This window comes from Triturus cristatus, chromosome 3_1 (genome assembly GCF_964204655.1).
Source record: "Triturus cristatus chromosome 3_1, aTriCri1.1, whole genome shotgun sequence".
Lineage (NCBI taxonomy): Eukaryota > Metazoa > Chordata > Amphibia > Caudata > Salamandridae > Triturus > Triturus cristatus.
In genome coordinates, this window is record NC_140583.1 from 1044777719 (window position 1) to 1044797263 (window position 19545).

At 46.0% G+C, this 19545-nt stretch overlaps 1 protein-coding gene across 1 annotated transcript in view; it reads right to left on the reverse strand.

Moving 5' to 3' along the window:
* PPP2R1B (protein phosphatase 2 scaffold subunit Abeta) overlaps positions 1-19545 on the reverse strand; it is a 206360-nt gene that overhangs the window by 134378 nt on the left and 52437 nt on the right. The window contains exons 4-5 of the mRNA XM_085645800.1: positions 5986-6076; positions 4269-4369 (exon numbers count right to left, since the gene is read on the reverse strand). Of these exons, the coding sequence (XP_085501926.1) occupies positions 4269-4369; positions 5986-6076 (192 nt within the window). The remainder of the gene's footprint in view (positions 1-4268; positions 4370-5985; positions 6077-19545) is intronic.

The following is a 19545-nucleotide window of genomic DNA, read 5'->3' on the forward strand; positions in this document are numbered from 1 at the left end:
TTTAGTATTTCCAATGCACTACCCTATTTCTCAGCATATACTTCTCTCGATACATCTTCTAGCCCAACTTTGACTCATCTCAAACTTCTTTCTACTACTCTTTCCAATGCACTACCCTATCTCTCACCCTATACATCTATTACACCCTCTACACCCAACGCCACAACACTACCATGTTCCCCCCCAAAAAAAAACCGCTCTTTTTTTTTTTTCCTTTTTTTTTTTTTTTAAAAACCATTGACAGTTCAATCAAGAACAAGTATGGGCCTACAACCCCCCGGGGCCGGCCGCTAAGCAATCAGAGCAAAAACAGGCAAGTGTAAACACAGGCAGCACTTCGGGGAGCAGAATCGTAATGCTAATACTGTGAACAAAGTAGGTAGGGCACCAGGAGAAAAAGGTTTTCATTTTATAATGAAACAAGGCAGAAGGATCAGGTGCCAGACAATTTTCAAACAGCAATTACATTGCAGAGTAATAAACGTAAGCGATTTACAGCAATCCATTAGGTCAATGGCGCAAACACGAAGAACATCAGGATGGGGAAAAATGTCATAAGCAGTTGCGCCTGCAGTCCCACGCCAGAACTCCCGGAGAGCACCCCGGAAATTGTGGTACACACGGAGCGGCAACGAGTCATAGCAAAGGAGGTGTATCACGCTGATCCCAGAAAAGAAAAACAAAAAGAATCAGAGAAGAAAAAGGAGGCCATGGAAAAAGGGATAAAAGACTAAAGAATCCCCTCCACCAACCCCCCACCCTGCACCTCTGCAGATGAGTACGGCCCCCCCCCCAGCAGTGTGCCTGTCGCCCTGGAACCAGACCCGAAATATAGGAGAATAGGGAAAAAGAAGTAGGAAAAGAACCCCACCAGACGGGGGGGGGGGTAGAGAAAGTAATAATAAACTGGAGGAGGGCCTTCAAAACATACCCCCGTCTTCTCCCTCCCGCACGGTAAGTTTCCCCCAAAGTGAACAATAAACGGCACAAAATCTATCTTCTAAAAAAAAAAAAATGGGGAGCATTATGCACCTATTATGCTGTTAGCTATGCCAGGAGAGCACGCAACCCCTGAGCCCGCCCGTCCACTAGATGACCACCCCTGAAGGATCAGCCTCATCCCTGACCACTCTTTGGGAGTCTGCCCATGCCTACCCCTCGACCCAGCACCATATCCGATGTTCCAAGGTAGAGGATTGTCCAAAAACGTCCGAGAAGCGACGCACACAGGTGGGGTGGAAGTCTGAGCATCAACACAGTCCGCAGCGTGGAGAAACAGGCTTCCCAGTGCTGCACAAGGATATGCACTGCACTCCAGGTCCAGGAAGGCAGAAGCAGCCAAAGCAGACAATAGTTGCTGGAGTTGTCTCTGGGTCGCAGGAGGGCACGTACGGGACGAGGCTACCACATCCCACTCAGGTCTAATGCCTCCGGGGCAGATCAGGTCCTCAGCTGGACGAACACACTGTAGCATACTGGCCGGAGTGTCCAGCCGTGCACTAACCTCAGGGGTGGCCGCCAAAGTGTCCTCCTGTGCGCAGTGTGGGTAGTCCCTGTGTACATGCGGACAGGCGGGCCGCCACTGCCCCAACGCCACACCGTCAAGCTTACTCCCCAAGACCCCGACACCATGAATCAAGGAGGAGTGAAGAGCACCAAGGGCCTCGAGGAGGTCGCCGTACCCCAGCACAGCTCTCTGCGATCGCGCCGCCACACTCCCGAAAGTCGCACTCCCACAATCCCGCTGCGGCCCAGCGGACAGGAAGGTAGGCTTCATCGCAACAAGATGGCCGCCAAGTATGCCCGACCCTCACCGGGGCCGGGACCCCGGGACAAGCGTCTCGATGTCCACGTCGCTGGTGACCGGGTTCCGGGGGCAGGCGAAAAGTTATCCGTTGCGTGGTCACGGGCAACAGTCGTCCCCACTACGGACCAGCTCCCGTAAAAATTCGGGGGCGGCCCGCAATGATCAGGGCAGGATACGGGCGGCGGCCGGGCAGCTCACCATCAAAGGCAGGGGCAGCCACCGGAGGGTCTGAGAATTGCACCCCCGGGCATGCACTCGGCCCGCTACGCTTGACAGTAGAGACGACCACGATGAAATGTAGGCCGAGTTTGGCACCGCTCCGGTGGACCGACTCCACCCAGTCACAACAGGCCGCTGTTGTTGAACTGCCACCCAGCCACGGCGTCCACTCGAGGTCCCGGCTCCAGGGCCGCACAGGCCGCAAAGTTCAAATGCACATTTCTCCAGCGATACCGCAGCCAGAAACCTCGGAGTCACACAGTCGGGTGCCTCTCTCCTTCAGAAACACGACCGCGTAGCACAGGTTAAGGATCTCGTGCAGGATATCCGTGCGGGATGCGGAGGTTCACGGAGCCGGGAGTCTACGCTGCCGTCCCGGTCGCCATCTTGGCTCCTCCCAAAAAAAAAAAAAAAAACGCTCGACTCTCTCCTACTTTACCCCTCCTTGCATCATCTGACACCTTTTACTATACCGATCCCCTAAAACAAACCTTTCTAAACTCTTCCCTCTTGACTCTTCCTCTCCAAAAACCCTTTTTACTCATCCAAAAGCCTCCTCCTACTGCTATGACCTAAAAAACAGAAACCCTTCACTCTTCTATCCTTTTCAATCAAAATAACAGACTAACCTGTTCACTTCTCCAATTACATATTGCACTATACTAATTCACCACTAATCCTTTATGGGTTCCAGAGTAGCATGCTACTCGCCAACAAAGCGTTTTAACACCTCAGGGTTACAAACGCTATATAAATGCAAACCTTTTCCCCTTTTTTACCCCTCCCCAACCCTTCTCCATCCAAATAACTGACTAACATATCCGCCACTCAAACTACTTCATATTTCACTATTCTAATTTTCAACACCACTCCTTTATGGGTTCCGGAGTAGCCTGCTTCTCGTCAGAAAAGCGCTTCAACACCCCATCGGGGTAACAGGTACTATATGAATGCAAACCTTTCTTTCCCTTCTACCCCTCCGCTAAGCTTCTCACTCCAAATAACTGACTAATATCCACCACTCAAATTACTTTCATATTTCACAATACTAATTCACCACTAATCCTTTATGGGTTTCCGGAGTAGCGTGGTACTCACCAAAAAAAGCGCTTCAACACCCCATCACGGGTAAGAAGTGCTATATAAATACAAACTTTTTTTTCCCCTCTATCCTTCTGAATCCAAATAAATGACTAACATATCCACCACTTAAAATGTACTTGCATGTTTCACTATACTAATTCAACACTAATCCGCTATGGGTCCGGGAGTAGTGTGCTACTCGCTGAAAAGCGCTTCGACGCCTCGTCCAGGCTAGTAGGCGCTATACAAATGCAATTACAATACAATTCTTTGTCTTGCGGCGAGTCAGCACGGCTATTAATTCATGTATGTTTGGTACTAACCTCAAAGTCAATAGGTCTCCATGTAGACCCATTTGCTATGCCAAGAATTTTGCCGCTGCTATGTGGGGGATAAACATTAAGCCAGGCTGATAAGAGAAAAAACAGCACATGAAGAGAGCAGAAAAGAGGTGATGGGGGAAGTCTGGCATGTGAGAAGAATAAGAGAACAGCACACGATGCAGAGGGCAAGCCTGTACATGGAGTGCTCAACAAATAAAAGTTCCAAGAGTAAGTGGTGATAAGACCCAAGTTAGCAGTCCAAAGGGGATGGCAAAGATGTGAAGCTCTAAGGGAGGGACAAACACAAGAATAAGAAGGCAAGCCATTGATTAAGAAGCCAGTGAAATGACAATAAGCCAACCAATGGAAAGCATAGGGCAGGCTCCAAACCCACTTTAAGTCTTTGGTAAGCCACAAAAAACTATTTCGCAACAAGACCGATGTGCTGTCTGGTAAATAAGACCTTAAAAAAAAATAGAGAAACTATTTCCTACCATGTTGCTAGTCCCAGTACAGCTATGAACAGCTTTGTTGTTTATTTTTTTCACAGGGATACAATCCTCAGACTGCAAACTAATTAGGGGACATTGTCTGTGATATGACAGAGAACTGGATTCAACTCAAGTTGTGTACTAACAACTAGTCCTACAGTTCCACACCCACTCCCCGAGCACAAAATCCAGCCGTAAGATCCAACCAAGTAAGGTAAGACGTATTGCAGCAGGAATGTGGAAAATGGCTTTGACGAAAAGGTGTTTTGGGGGACACAAAACAGCAGTCAGATACAATTTGTAAAAAAACACTAAAACAAGCCAATTTGACCTCGTAATCCTTACCAACAGACAGTGGACAAACTCTGGACCTCCAACAAGGACTGTGAAACTCCCAAGCTGTTCAGCAAGAGCCAATAAGACCTCATCTTCATCATAGATCGTATCTGCAGAGAACAAACAGTCAGTTGGTTGCAACCTGCTCAAGAGAAACTATGTTTTGTTTCATTTAACTTTTCACAATTGGAAGGTCAGACATTACATCATCATGTTTTCTATAAGCTACATCAAGAGGAGTTCAACGTGAAAAAATATGCTTGCACTGTATAGCCAATTTTCTAAATAAATCCTCATCAAGTTCTCCTCTAGAGAAGTGAATATTTCAGCATTTTGCTTTTCAGCAAAATGGAGTGGAATTCTCATCTCTAGATGCCCAGGACATATTGTTTGGAGGTAGCGACAAGTGTTCATGTATATTTTGCCAGTTGAACAAGTAGGTTCAAACCCCTGCAGCACAAACTCTTTGGCTGTCAGTTTTCAGTAGGACTGTATTGATCTGTGAAAAAGGAAGGCATACATTTAAGTAAAGATTTGTTTAAAGTTGAACATATGATATATGAATGCAAAACCTTTACTATGAAGGAAAGCACCATTAAGAAATGCCATTTTCTGTGGTTTCAGCTAGTATTAGTGACAGAGGTTCCAGCATGAACACAATTGCAAAACAGTGAGAGGCTGCTCACAATGTTCCCAGAATGCTCTCTGATTAAATGTAAATACATGCAGAAGCCCGAAAGGCAGATTGGGGATTGTTTGCTTTAGAAATAAAATGTACATAAAAATTAAAATTTGGAAAAGAGGAATCTTGTTAAGCTATCGTGCAACTTTGGAAACCATTTACTTGAGGCATCATTTAGTAGAAGTTGTTTGATGCAGGCCGGTATTAAAAAGAAAAAAAAAAATGAAATATTGGACAATCACTTTAAAACCATTTTGGGTTGGCATGAAAATAAAGAACGTCACAAGTGCACCCATATCTATATGGACATGTATGGATGCAGATTTACGAGTCTGAGGAATTCACTGGAGTTTACAGAGGTAGGCCTGGAAACCATACCCCAAGCATTTTGGCACGAGCAAGAATAGATGTGCAAATTTGATAGAGGAAAAATTTGCTGAGCAACTACAAAATCAGTTCCCCTACGCCCTTAATCTACTCTACGTAAAAAAGATGTACTACTGCCCTTGTCAGGAGAAAATAATTTCGAACTTTTTCCAGTTTGACTAAATTGGTGAAGCCTTTGTGAATACCCTTAAACATGCAGGTCTGATGAGGTGCACAGACTTAGATGGCATGTCAACCATGGAACTAGAGTTTACCACTTAATTCTAATCTCTGTATGTAGATTTGCAGAAAGGTGGGAAAATAAGAGCCTTGCCAGAATTAAACCCCTAATATATTAGGAGTCCTAATCAAATTAGTTATCCGAGATCTTCTATAATGGGGCTGCTGTCAACATTTGGTACCCTGCTTCTTTAAAGTGAAAGCAACAAATAGTTTTTTTGTTTGGTTTAAATAGGAGGGATTTATTAAGCTTCCATTTTTTGGGGGGATACGACATTTTATAAAATTCTATAGACACGCTTCAAATTAATCCTTACTTAAACGCAGTCTTGACAATAGTTCCATCGCTGGCCAACAAAGTTAGATAACTTGTGAATAACGAGGTTAACCGTAGTAAATGATGCATACTATCCCTAGGTTTAACAAGATTTTACATACCAGTAAGAAAAGGAAGGAGTTCTGTTCGAGTTCGCTCAACGCCCAGTGCTAATGCAATGGTGGACAGTTTCTTGATGCTGTTGAGGCGTAGCTGTGGAAAGAGAAGAACAAGAACTTTAAACCTCAGTGCTGTCCGATTTTAGCATGTAAACTTGATAGGTAACTGGTTAGATGTGACACACCAGTTAACCTCTAGACCGTCCGTATGAAAACGACTCATTGCTTTAGCGACTTAAAAAAAGGAGGGTTGTAGGCACAGAGTTCCTATTGAACCAGGTCACCCACCAGTCACAGGTGACTTATTGTGTTGCATGCCAACAGAACAGCCACTGAACATATTCTACATATCCTTACTTGAAGGATAACAAATTGGATTCAATTTAAGCAAAAATAATTAAAAAAATAAATAAAAAAGTTAATAGGAACTTTGGGGTCAGAACAGAGAAGCAAGATAAAACATCCGACGAAAGGCGGAGACAGGGTATACACTTGCTTTGCTAAACATATGAGCCCACAAATGACCTATCCAGCGAAGCATGGTCGAACAGTCTTGGTTTGCCCATAACTGACCATTCAAACAACAAACAAAGGAGTACAGAATTAAACGGTAATAGTCTCTTCTGGGGTTTCAAGACAGAGCAGAGAAGTAAATGTTTATAGAACACAGGGACATACTTTGGGCAGCAGGATGCCCCTCCTCTTGTAACAGTTCTTCATAATTAAAACTAATTTTGAAAACTGCAGAATTTGCCTGGATATACATAGGGAAGCCTAATCCATCATTTGCATTCAGGAGTTTGGAATTAGAATAGTTATGGTAGATGAGAGTTCAAGAGCTTCATTTTCCCTAATTTCTGAGATGTTTCCTACCCTATAGGAATATATATTATGGGATATACCTCTCAGTCTGCCCACCATCTACCCCGCCCACAAACATGTACGCCCTGCTTACTGCTCAAAGTAATAAGCTGCACAGCGAGTGCAAAGTTAACTCAAAGACAATGCACTGGCCTGCATGACACCTTCAGCAACAGGCTGATATTCCACCACTTCTACGCTTCACAGTAAAGCGGAGCCTTTAATACATACATCTCATACTACCCGTTAATATCCGTTTGGCTCATTCTGTATTTTTATTAATCATTTTGTATTACATCAAAAGGTAGAATTAACTAACAAGTGAAAATTCACTTTGCAATTAAAAAAAACAAATAAAATAAATCAGAAGAAAAGACACAAATTTAGTATAGAGGAAAAAAAGTAGTTAAAACAAGCATTGGTAATGCATCCGTTTCGCCTATGTAATGAATAACAAGCATTTACAATGCAATGGTCTCGGCATTGTTAAAGTTAAAGCTATTGGCATTGCTCAGGACATTATTTTTGTTTATGTTTTTGTTTTTAAAAAACATTTAAAGAAACAGCATTGTTTTTTTACAATGTCAATAGCTTAAATCACTCAAATGCGAGACCTATTGCATTTGCACCCACACAGAGCCACACACCCAAAGCCACCCACACACACACAGCCACCCACAGACCCACCACCCATAGAGCCACCCACCCACACAAAGTTACCCACCCACAGACAGACCCACCACCCATAGAGCCGCCCACACACACACAGACAGAGTTACCCGCCCACACACAGACAGAGTTACCCGCCCACACACAGACAGAGTTACCCGCCCACACACACAGACAGAGTTGCCCGCACACACACACAGACAGAGTTGCCCGCACACACACACACACACACACACACACACACACACACACACACACACACACACACACACAGCCGCCCACTGTTGGAAAGGCGTTCGCCGGAGGGGGGTTCAATGCCCGTCTTGCCCACCCCTTTGACCCACCTCTCCCACGTAGGCCGAACCAGGCGCGCACACCCTGATATACACTACGAACAGAGTGACACCACACGTATTCTTTGTAGGACGATAGGTTCTTTTATCGATGTTTTCAAGGGATCTTTATGATCCAAGATGCAAGCAGTACAGCAGTGGCACTTAGTACCACAAATCGGTCGTGGGGAATGGGGGTAGCGAGACAGTCTTTCAAGATAGTGTCTCTGCGAAATACCCTGCGGATAGCTCACAATCCTCGAGCCGGAGGGTGTCGTGTCTCTGGGCGATCTCTTACCGAGTCGTCCTCAAGGGGAGCGCCGCGAGTCTCTCAGCAGGCACAGGTGGTCGGAGTTCGGGAGCCGCGATTCCGTCAGCAAGGCTCAGATGGTTCAATAGCTGGGGGCCGCGAGTCACTCAGCAGGCCTAGGTGGTTCAGGGTTCGGGAGCCGCGACCTCGTCAGCAGGGCTCAGATGGTTCAATAGCGAGAGGCCGCGAGTCACTCAGCAGGCCCAGGTGACTTCAGCGTTCAGGAGCCGCGACAGCGTCAGCAGGCTCAGATGGTTCCAGGTCTTCTCTGCATTCGTTTCTCCGGCACCCCTTGTTATACTCCGCTGGCTCTTTGAAGTCCGGAGTCCTCGCAGAGGGGGGACTGGGGTGACGGAGGGGGTTCGGCGGGATTTCCTGCCGCTCACTTCTTTGGTCTTTTCAGGTGGGTCTGGGAGGGACCCCAGACGCTCGGCAGGGGAGGCGCCTGCTCCCCAGGGGCCTGGTGGCCGATCGAGTCCTCCCGGGGAAGGCGACCCGAGGTGTGACTGGGCTGGCGCCTCTGGGTCTGGTTCGAGGGTTCCCGCTCCCTCGGGCGGACATGCGTGGTAGGGTGTCGAGTCTGTCAGGGCTCTGGCCGGCCCTCGGATCTGGGTGGCTGGGGCGGCCGGAGTCGGAGAGGCCGTGTCTTGAGGGTGGTGGCAGGTTGGCTGGGTGATGGGGAGGGCAACGCCGTGAGGCCGGTCTCACACCCACACACACACAGCCGCCCACACACACACACACAGCCGCCCACACACACACACACAGCCGCCCACACACACACACACAGCCCCACACACACACACAGCCGCCCACACACACACAGCCGCCCACACACACACAGCCCCACACACACACACAGCCCCACACACACACACAGCCCCACACACACACACAGCCCCACACACAGCCCCACACACAGCCCCACACACAGCCCCACACACAGCCCCACACACAGCCCCACACACAGCCCCACACACAGCCCCACACACAGCCCCACACACAGCCCCACACACAGCCCCACACACAGCCCCACACACAGCCCCACACACCCACACACACCCACACACACCCACACACACCCACACACACCCACACACACCCACACACACCCACACACACCCACACACACCCACACACACACCCACACACACACCCACACACACACCCACACACACCCACACACACCCACACACACCCACACACACCCACACACACCCACACACACCCACACACACCCACACACATGGTGTGAGGTGAGGGTGGGAGGGGGGCTGGGGGGGATCGGTGGGTGGCATAAAGGTGCGGACAGCTGCAGGGCCACGGTGGTGCATAAGAGCCGGGAGGGTGAAGCGCTCTCTGGGAGGGATGAGGGTCGCGGTACACGGAGCAATGCTGGAGAGGGCGGGGGTGGTTGCACTTGGTGATAGCTGACCTGCAGATTGCTGCTGCACCCCGGCTTCGCCCGTTGCATAGGTGACCCATGCGGCCTTTAGCGGAGGGTCGGTCGCGGTGGTGCTCAGGAGCAACAGGGGGAAGACCTGGGGGGTAGGCAGGAGTTGCGTGGTATTTATCCCGAAGCCTTTCGTCCTTCAGAGGCTGGTTGGGTGGGTCACAGTTTCAGCGGGGAGCCCGGGAGCCATTGGGCAGGGGGGGGTAGGTGATGGCCGGGAGGGGCCAAGGAGTGTATGGTAATGGAGGAGGCGGGAAGGGCCGAAGGAGACCAGTGCAAGTGGCGCCGATCAAACTGTCACCCAATGCCAGCCAAATGGGAAATGATTTAGCATTTTGGGGATGTAAAATGCATCACTTTGGAGAGCTATTGAGTGTCGTCGAAATGCACAGCCAAAACAAATGTAAAGAGATGTTGGGTTTACTACTCGGTCTTCTTCCATGTGCACCTACATTAGTTTTGTACCGCACGGTTTCTCACGAAAAGAATGAACATAAAGAGATGTAATATGTCCGAAGTTGGTGATAGCCTGATCAGCCCCAAAGCCCTTGATGACGTGTACCTAGCGCCTAACACAACCCCATCGGTGAGCGCTCTGTGTAAGGACTCCACACATAAAATTACGTGCACATCAGCCACCTCGTTTCTGATCACCACAAGCCTCAAGAGTGTGAAGCCTCTACAGTCACTGCATCCTAAACCCTCCACCCATGCATTACCTAGACCAACATACTTCCTCTCCCATTCATCTGTCTGTGTGCTCTACCACAGTCACCAAGTATCCCGGGAAACTGTCTCACGGCCACCAAGTCCCTTTGTAACATCAAAACAAGCCCCCTCCCCCTTGCTCCAGACCACTGTTTGCTGACGTGTCGTTTTAAGCCATGCTAGCGTCGCTCCCAACTCCTTTGCTTACTCCGTCCATGACTAGAGTGATGTGCTCCTACTCTCTTAAGCACGGTGCTCTGAAATCAGACAAGGCACTTACTGCTTCAATACTACGGTGTCTCACCTCAACGACGTCTGGCACTGTCCACAACATGAACAGGAGGAAAGGACGAGTGCGCGTGAGTGAATAGCCCTGCCTGGAGAAAGTCCCACCCACGGAAACACAAAAGGAAGAGAAGACTGGTGGATCGCTCACTAATCTGTAGTTCGCTAGGTTGCGAACTGATATGGCTGCCATCTTGAAACTACAACTTTTTCATAACTCCGAAAGAAACCTTACTATAAAATTAAGATTTGTAAGGGTATTTAAAGTTATTTATGTGAAATCGAGCCTGTGTAATAAAAACGAAGCTTTATCAATTTGAATATCAAACCTTCAAAAGTACCCTTTTTTCATGGATGGGGTATTTGCTATATAAACATTACTTGCATCATCATTTCTGGATAAGAGATTATATTATTCTAAAATATATACCAGTCTTTGTATTATGCATTATTTGTATTTTGTATATATTGTATTGTGATTGAATTTATAGAGCTTGCTTAGTGATTTAAATAGGAAAAATAAGTGCAGCTGCAGCACCAAATTACGCAGTGGATCAGGGATGGGGCTAGCAATGCCAGGCATTTATTCGGATCAGTATTTCTAATGCATGCCAGTGCACGCTGATGGAGCAAAAGTTCACATTCGTGTCAGTATATAAGTATATCAGCAGCCGAACACGGGAGCCAACAGCAGGGGGGAGGACGCCATTAACACCGCCGCCTTTCTCCGAGGTGAAGCAGAAATGCCTCGGAGAAACGCAGCAGCGGATTCGGGGGCGTGTTTTTCTTTTTCTCTCCTCTTGCCATTGGCTGGAGGAGAGAAAAACACGCCCAGCGAAAAGTAACGAAAAAAAACACGCTCCCGAATCCAAAAAGGACGGGGCTCGTTTTGAGAGACGAGCCTCTTCTCCAATGGCTGGCCAGCATTTAAGAGGCCAGCCAATGGAGAAGAGGAGAGAAGAGGGGCGGGTTCAAGCCCCTCTTCTCCAAGTCATTAAATCTCGCGAGCGAGACTGTGCAAGCGCAGCCTTCGCTAGCCGAGACCTAAAAAACTGTTTTCCTCAATCATCATCCGGAAGAACTAAAGAGCTCTGACAGATAACAAGGAAGTGGAGATGATGTGGCGCAGCAGCCAGAGCTGCTGACTCAACAGCTGGGGATCCTGGTTAGTCTCGACAGCACCGCTTAACATCCCGTGATTCTATGCAAACAACAATCACTTGGGGTGATAAAACATTGAATAGATTTGCGGCAAGAGTAAAAGGCAAAACCTTATGAAAATATAGTTCCACCAAAGCAGATGTTAACAGTATTTCGGCGGCAGTAAACTGATAAGAGAAGCATTGGTAAATTCAGGAAAATATGCTAAAGTCAATTGAAATGGAGGAAAGGTAAGTGGCAAGTACAGGAATCAAGGAGTAGCCAGGATAGAGTGGAGACAGGATGCAAGTGCCTTTTAAGTTTATATTAAAAACAATACATTTTTCAGGCATAGCGCTGAGCAGGCAAAACCTTAAAAGAGAAACACAACATGCAATCTTGCTAAAACGATACAGGTTTGGCCAACTCAGTTTAGATTACCAGCATCGAAAAGCACCAAGGTTGCTTTTCCAAATACTTACACAAACACTTTCAGCCCCTTTCAGAAACGGCAAAATACTTCTATTTTACAGTGCATGAAAGGGAAATTCGTTTTTGCAACAACATTTTCTTTATCCAAACTTTGAAGATATGGTCTATAAGTTTAGTCAGCCTAGACACAGAAAAACTTAATGGAAGTGACATCTGCACTGAGCGCTCTCTCAACTGTGTTGTGTCTACTTTGAACTTGTGGCATCAGAGTGGCAGGGACACGGTATGATTTTAACAACGCAACCTACGCCCCCACTACAGCCGAAGTTCCCTTCATTTTCTTCCTGTAGCCCAATCAAGAATTCATAAACTTTGAAGTACCCGTCGGGTAAACTGGACATCCTTTACTTTGCTACAGGCCACTTTTGAAATGTTTCCATTCATTTTTTTTAACTTTTCACGCCAATAGCAATTGGAGCTTAAGTTATGTCATTTGTTTATAGCATTCTCGCAAATTGTGTGATCCCAAGGCACCCTCGGAATCTGGGCTTGCTCTAGCCAAATTGTCTTGTTGATTTTTAGTTGGTTTTCATATACTTTAAAAGCGAGCTGTATTGATAGTAGCTAGCAAGGTTGTAGATCACCAAAACATTGTTTAATGATTACCAAATATGAATTCGCTAGGTTATGAAGTAGTTGTGAATAGCCATTTGTATAGTGATTTATATGGCAAATCCCCTTAAAACCTAGCAACCCTGAAGTATCCACAAGGGGATGGGTGGAGGGTGAAGCTTACAGGAAGGACGAAAGAGAGGGAGTAACTCATCAGGAGTGATTTACCCACAAAGAAAATGTTGAAGAGCTGTGGTTTCAGTTACTGGTGGAAATCAAAGAAAATTGTCAAGGGTATCTGGAATGGAATGCAGTTATTATCATGAGACAAATACTTCAAGGTGTGCATGCATCACCAGAGGTCCTGGGTTACCTGAACTGTCAGTCGCAAGGGTTTACATTACGTTTTTAAAGTGATGTCTACAGGCAACAAGAGGTACAGTAGTTTTGAGGGTAGCAACAGCCTGTCCTAATTTGAGGCAAGTGACTGCAAGAAGGAGGCTCCTCTGCCGGTCCAGAGGGATCTCAGGAAAGTTGTTCAATATGCCTCCACTGAGATAGGAAGTTTTGATCCTGGATAGTAGTTGTTTTTATGATAGAATGGCTTCATCCAACACAGTAGGGCCAATTGGCACAGGCAGTAGTCTAGTTGAATGCAGGGAACTGGCAAAGTCAATAAGTCCAAGAGTGAAGTTGTGAAGATTCAAATCAGTCAGTTGCAAGGAGCACAAATTATTCGTCAGGTTCAAGTTTAAGGTAGGCCATATGCATCCAGGCTTGTATCATTGGAAAACACAGGACCTGTTGGAGACCAATGTCAGACCATTCTCAAGAGCTGTACATCACAGGCATACCAGAAGATTCCAATGCCTCGTCAGTCAAAAGGATTATCATGGACTTTATGGGGAGAGTGGAAAAGCTTGTGAAATGACAGAGGACACAGTTAGGAGTCTTGATCTTGAGGAGCTCCTTTGGACCAGTTACTGGTCTCTGTCCACCAGGTATAAAATGTGAACCATTACAGGACAATGTTTCAAACACCATTTAGGATGTGGAGGTGTACATTTCCACTCAACAGTTGAGCACACCGTCAGCTGGGCAGAATAGAAGAGGGAGATGGCAAATGTCATATTTTTATAACCAAGACTGAAAATCAAGTAAATTTGCGATTTTTTTATTTTTTAAACAAGTGGGGTGTCAATGCAAACGTCTAGAGTGAGTCCCGATGCAGTAAAATGATCGAAAGAGGGAAGCAGTCAAGATTCTGTTTGATCTCATAGCGTTTGTGTGTGCCAGCATTTTCAAAGGACTTCAAGAATGGGTGGTAGGTGATTAGCAAGTCATTTTTTAGGTCACTTAGGTGCACTGCAGGCTGTCCTTCATGTGTGGAATAATCTGCCTGTACGCGAGAGCATCCAGGAAGGAACCATGAGCACGGGATGCATGGAGCAAATTAGGTAGAGGCATTCAAACATTGCCTGAGATTTCCTTGCCTTAAAGGAAATTGCATGGCATTGGTCTGTTTTAAATCACCATAGATTTAAAAGTTATTATCCAGTACTGTGTATTGTTTGCAGAGAGTAAAGCATGACTGGGATAAGAATACAAATTACCTGGTGACTGTATGCAATTAGTTTCTTGAATAGCAGTTACTGCATCTAGTTCTATAATTAGAACATGGTTGTCTCGAGTCATCCGATTCAGGATTAGCGAACACACTGCCTTCTGTATATGGTGGAATTACATCAGATAACTTTGCCCGACGTGTCAATTACACAGATGTAGTCTATATCTGAACCTGTTGCCAGCAGGGAAACAGTCTTCAGCCTGCACTGCTCTCCAGAGTTGTGTGGTCAGGTTAAGTCACAGCTCTAAGAGTACAAGTGCAACAAGAGCAGCAACTAGTCGCAATGCAGAGAAATCAAAAACCAGCACAACCCTGACCAAGCCTTTTTGAACACCGTGCTAACCATCACACAGCACTTCACCAAGAGGATGCGAAAATGAGCCAGAGGCAGAAGAACAGGAGCAGGAAAGACTGCAGATACTTCAGTGGGCCCAAACAAAGTTCTCCAGAATCCTAGGGTAGCAACAGTGGTGACGTCATATCACCAACAGAGATGCAGTTAATGGTGCTCCACTTGGCAAGCAGTTAGTATCAGGATGGCAATGTTTGATTAGGCTGCAGCGTTGATGTGCTGTAAAATCCAGTCAATGTGGTTTTATGAGTGCCTGACTGGTGGATGCCCCATGGAGTTTAGGTGTATACACAGAAAGATGGACCTTGCATAAGGAGGTCTATTAGTGTGGGGGCCTTGGCATTAGTGACACCATTTATGGACAGCACATAGGCCCTTCAATATAGCTAGGTATTGCTGCATCTATGTTCACTTCTAATTTCAATAGCCCGATCAACCAACTGCAGTAGACTAGCTTCTGGATGTACCATGTTTTTGGAGTGAGGGGGTGGAGGGGCTTCGCTTTCAAAGAGCAGGCTCTTATCGGAGAGGCTGGGTAGCCTGCGTCATACAAAGGGGTTTTGTAGCTGGGATCTTATTGGGATCTCCCGGGTGGGGGACCTTTGGGGGCCGGAGGGGGTCAGATCATTGGCCTATCTCCAGGACACTTACGTCCTGGCGCGCACAGATTATTTTAGGTATCTACAGGTCCGTCACTCCCTCCGAGCTAATATCCCTTCGGGCACCAGACCCCCGCAGGCCTCCCCGTTGGAGGACAGATTGCTGGATGGCCACATGCCAGAGCATGCCATCTCGCTCACATATAAGAAATTGGTTAACAACCCCCCTGATCCTTTGGACTCCCTGAAAGAGAAGTGGATGGCGGATGGCCTTGAGATTGATGACGAGGAATGGACCACCGCTTCGGCCTCCCCTAGGGAAGTCGCAATCTCGGCTAGACTCCGTCTGGTGCAGCTTAAAGTACTACATAGGGTATACGTCTCCTGCACCAGGCTACAGGCGATGGGGCGGGGAGGGACTGTGTCGGCGGGGGTGCGGAGAGAGGGGCTCCTTCTTCCATGTTTTGTGGGAATGCCCTAGGGTGCAGCGGTATTGGAGGCGAGTGGTGTCATGCATGGGTGAGATATGGGAGACTCCTATTCGCACTGAGGCCAAGAGGTGTTTGCTTAACATTTGGGAGCCTACGGACTTGCCCCAGCGGGGGAGACTCTGGGTTACGCTGGGGCAAATGGTTGCAAAGCGGAATATTGCCCGTCTGTGGGGAGCATCGACACCACCTAAACTGGTGGACTGGCAAACCGATATGGACTGGTGCATGCTACAGGAAAAGGCGGTATACACGGCACGAGGATGCCCACGAAAGTGGGGGGAGGTGTGGTCACTGTGGAACACCTTCCGAGGGGACATGGTTGAGCCTCCGCAGGCCCGGCTGTCTGGCCTAGAGATTCCGGTCTAATCAATGGCTGGTGCCCGACTTCAAGTATATTGGTTTAGTCCTCCTGCTGTCTCTGTAGGTTCCTGGTGCTGCGACACCCCAGACGTGAATGCACTTTTAAGACCTGTCTTTTGTGAACTGCTTTTGTTATGTTCTGTCATAAAACCAATAAAAAAGATTTTACAAAAAAAAAAAAAAGAGCAGGCTCTTGCTGAATAAGGGCTTCTTACTCTTCATCCTCAACCATGGTGTAACGTAAAGCAGAAGGGACTACTTCTGTACATTGAAGCACTGTGAAAGGTAGAAAGCTATTTGCAAACGTGTCCACTCACACAATCCAAAGCATATACTGTGGCATTAGGACAATGGCCCCCAAATTCAGATTATCCCACCACCTTTATTTTCCAATCTATCGTTTTACTGCTAACTTTTAGTTAGCACTTTGCTACAACCATACCTTTCTATGGTTTGGTGAGATTATTTCATTAACAAATGAAAGTATCCTTTAGAATGTAATGCCTTGACATTTTCATCCCTAAAATGTATGCTGCTTCTCTGAATTACATCAATATACTGGCAGATGGTAAATTGCCCTGCCCAAAAATAAAGATTTGTAAACATTGCAATGACTTGGAGATGACAAGACATTTTTTACTTAAATGCTTGTGTGCTGTCAAGCCTGCATATATGTCATGTTTAAGCAATGGATACTTGGAAACAGTTAGTGCCTTTAAACTTCGGGCAATGGTCTGAGGACAGTCTGTCAGAGGTGAGAAAAATATGAATTTGGCAAACTAAGGGAAAAGAAAAAGATGTGCCTGGTTCAAGACACTTTACTCTTGTAGATAGCGCTAGTACACCGGTCTACATCACTGTGATGTAAACCATGATAATGCTTCCAGAACCAGTATTTGGTTTTGGACAATTGTTGCTACTGCTAAAGACTTTAAGTACAACTTATAAAAGGTGTTTGTGAATCACTTTTTGTCACCTTTTTGTCAGCTCAGCGTGCTGAAGATGAGATGGCAGACATATGCTGTCTGGAGGCAAACTTTTAAGTAGAGTTAGTGAAAGGTTGCCAGAAATCTGATATTCTTCAATCACTGTCCAGTTTGCATGGAAGCCAGCTGCAAGCCTGCCAAAGAAATTCAATCTTTAGGCCTCTACTGAAGTGTGTGTGACTTCTAACTGCTATAATACTTCACAGTCTAGGATGCTTAACTTCCAAGTTCCTGGTTAAGTTTGAGTTATTTAAGACTAATTGGCTGAGGATGTGTGTGTTTGTGAAATACCAAGAGGTGTTACACATATAATGGGAATGCTAATTTTTGCAGATGGTCTGGCCCTCGGCCCAGTGGTCTTATGCACTAAGCAGCGCACTTTAAACCAAGTCCTTGCAATCCCTCAGTCAATTCAGAGGAGTTTACATTTTTGATATTCAACCAAATGACCAATACTTTGATATGTCAGTTTATTCATAGTGGATGATTTTTCTGGTATTGCAATAAGTCCACCCATTTAATCCATACATTCAAAACTGCCTTTACTCCATAGACTGCTCTTCCTCTGATGTGCTGCACCAGTCCCTTCTGTCAGCCATAGACCTCTCTGGGCACAAATATATGTAATGAGCCATTAGCTGCAGGAAATTTCCTATAGCGGACAACAGGTTTAGCATCAGCAGAAGCCAGAGACTGATGCATCTAGGTCTACTCGAGGCAGCAGCAAGAAGCAGTGAATGTCCAAGCACCACAATGGAATAATCCACTAGTACCTCTAACCTCAGTGATTTGAATACTCACACAAGTAAGCCTGTGAGACAAGTAGCAAAGTTTGTTTTCACCTCTAAATTTAGACTGTTGTCCACTTTAAAAAAAAAAAATCCACCTTTCCTTGAGCCCAAGGGTAAACAAATGATGGCCTACATTTTGGTAGCATTAATGCACAATGGAAAGCAAAACAGGTTTCCCCAAACAAGGAGCTGGATAGACACTGCATTTAAATTTCATTTCTCCACCTTGACATGCAGCTTAGCCTCCTAGACAGGGATATAAAAGTAGCAGAATTTGTGTTTAATTTTGTTTAAGGCATGGCGTGCATCTGTGAGGCACCCCAACAATCACTGGTACAACTACGATACCCAAAGCTGTCAATGTGGATGCAGTGGGGGAAGTCTTTGTTTGAAAAAAGATGGGAAAGAACCAGCTATGGTTTGGCCAAGCGTTATATTTATAGGATTTAACAGGAGGTGTCTATGGCAGAGTTTTACTTTTTCTGGGACAATGCTAAGATCTTAGTTGCAGCCTAACGGGAAGAGGAGTGTCTTCAGAAGCCGACTGCACAGCGTGCTTGTAAACTGCTAAAAAGTGACCTACCAAGGAGTTTTTGTACCTGTATGACTAACGGGTATGATTGCCAGGACGGTGCATCAGATGCAGCAATAGTTCCGCTAGAGATTGTGACCACGACCATCACCAGGTCTATTGTAGGAGGAACAAGGGGGAAGGATTCCACAAGTATGTCATAGGTGAAGGCGCACATGCCGGGAGACTGCATTTGTATAACGTGTTAAGGAGTAGTCACTAAAACAGTTTTCGGACCACATATTTATAAGAGCCTGACTATTTCTTTGGTAGGGTTCTTTTAGTCTTACGTTTATTTATCATTTCTCAAGAGATTGTTGTGGGTAAACGTTGCATACATTATGCTAAATAAATACGATTCATCAAAAAAGTGACACGCGCATCTGCGTGTCAAAAGAATTGCACAGCCTGATACACATTTGTAGTCCATTGAAACACGTACTCCGTATTTTTTTCAAAGTTAATCCCATTTATTTTCCATTTTAAATCCATTTTTATCCGTCACGTCAAGGATGTAAAGTTATTTTTTTCAAGCATTTTCATTAGCGCAGGAATTGCCCATCCAGGCCTATTCACAGGCACGTATAAACTTCATTCCTCTGTATTATACAAGTTAACCCAATGCGTTTCGGTCATATGAGACCACCTTCAGGGGTATCTAAAAAGTGGTTAAAAAACATTTGTTAAATGAGAACTTTTTTTGAACTCACCCAAAATAAAGACTGGATGCTATATTTATAACTGTACCATACTTTGTGTCTCTCCCTCATCCCTCAAAACCTTAACATAAAACATAAAACACTCCCCCTTCAACCTCCCATTCCCTATCCAAAGCGTCTAGAAACATAAGAGCCACGATGTTCCTCTCGCCTATCAATTGATAAAGTTTTCCATTCTAAACCGCCCGTACTTCAAACCTTCTAACTCTTCTTCTCACAATTCTATCAGATTCTTTCTCACTTCAAACTTTAATGTACAGTCAAT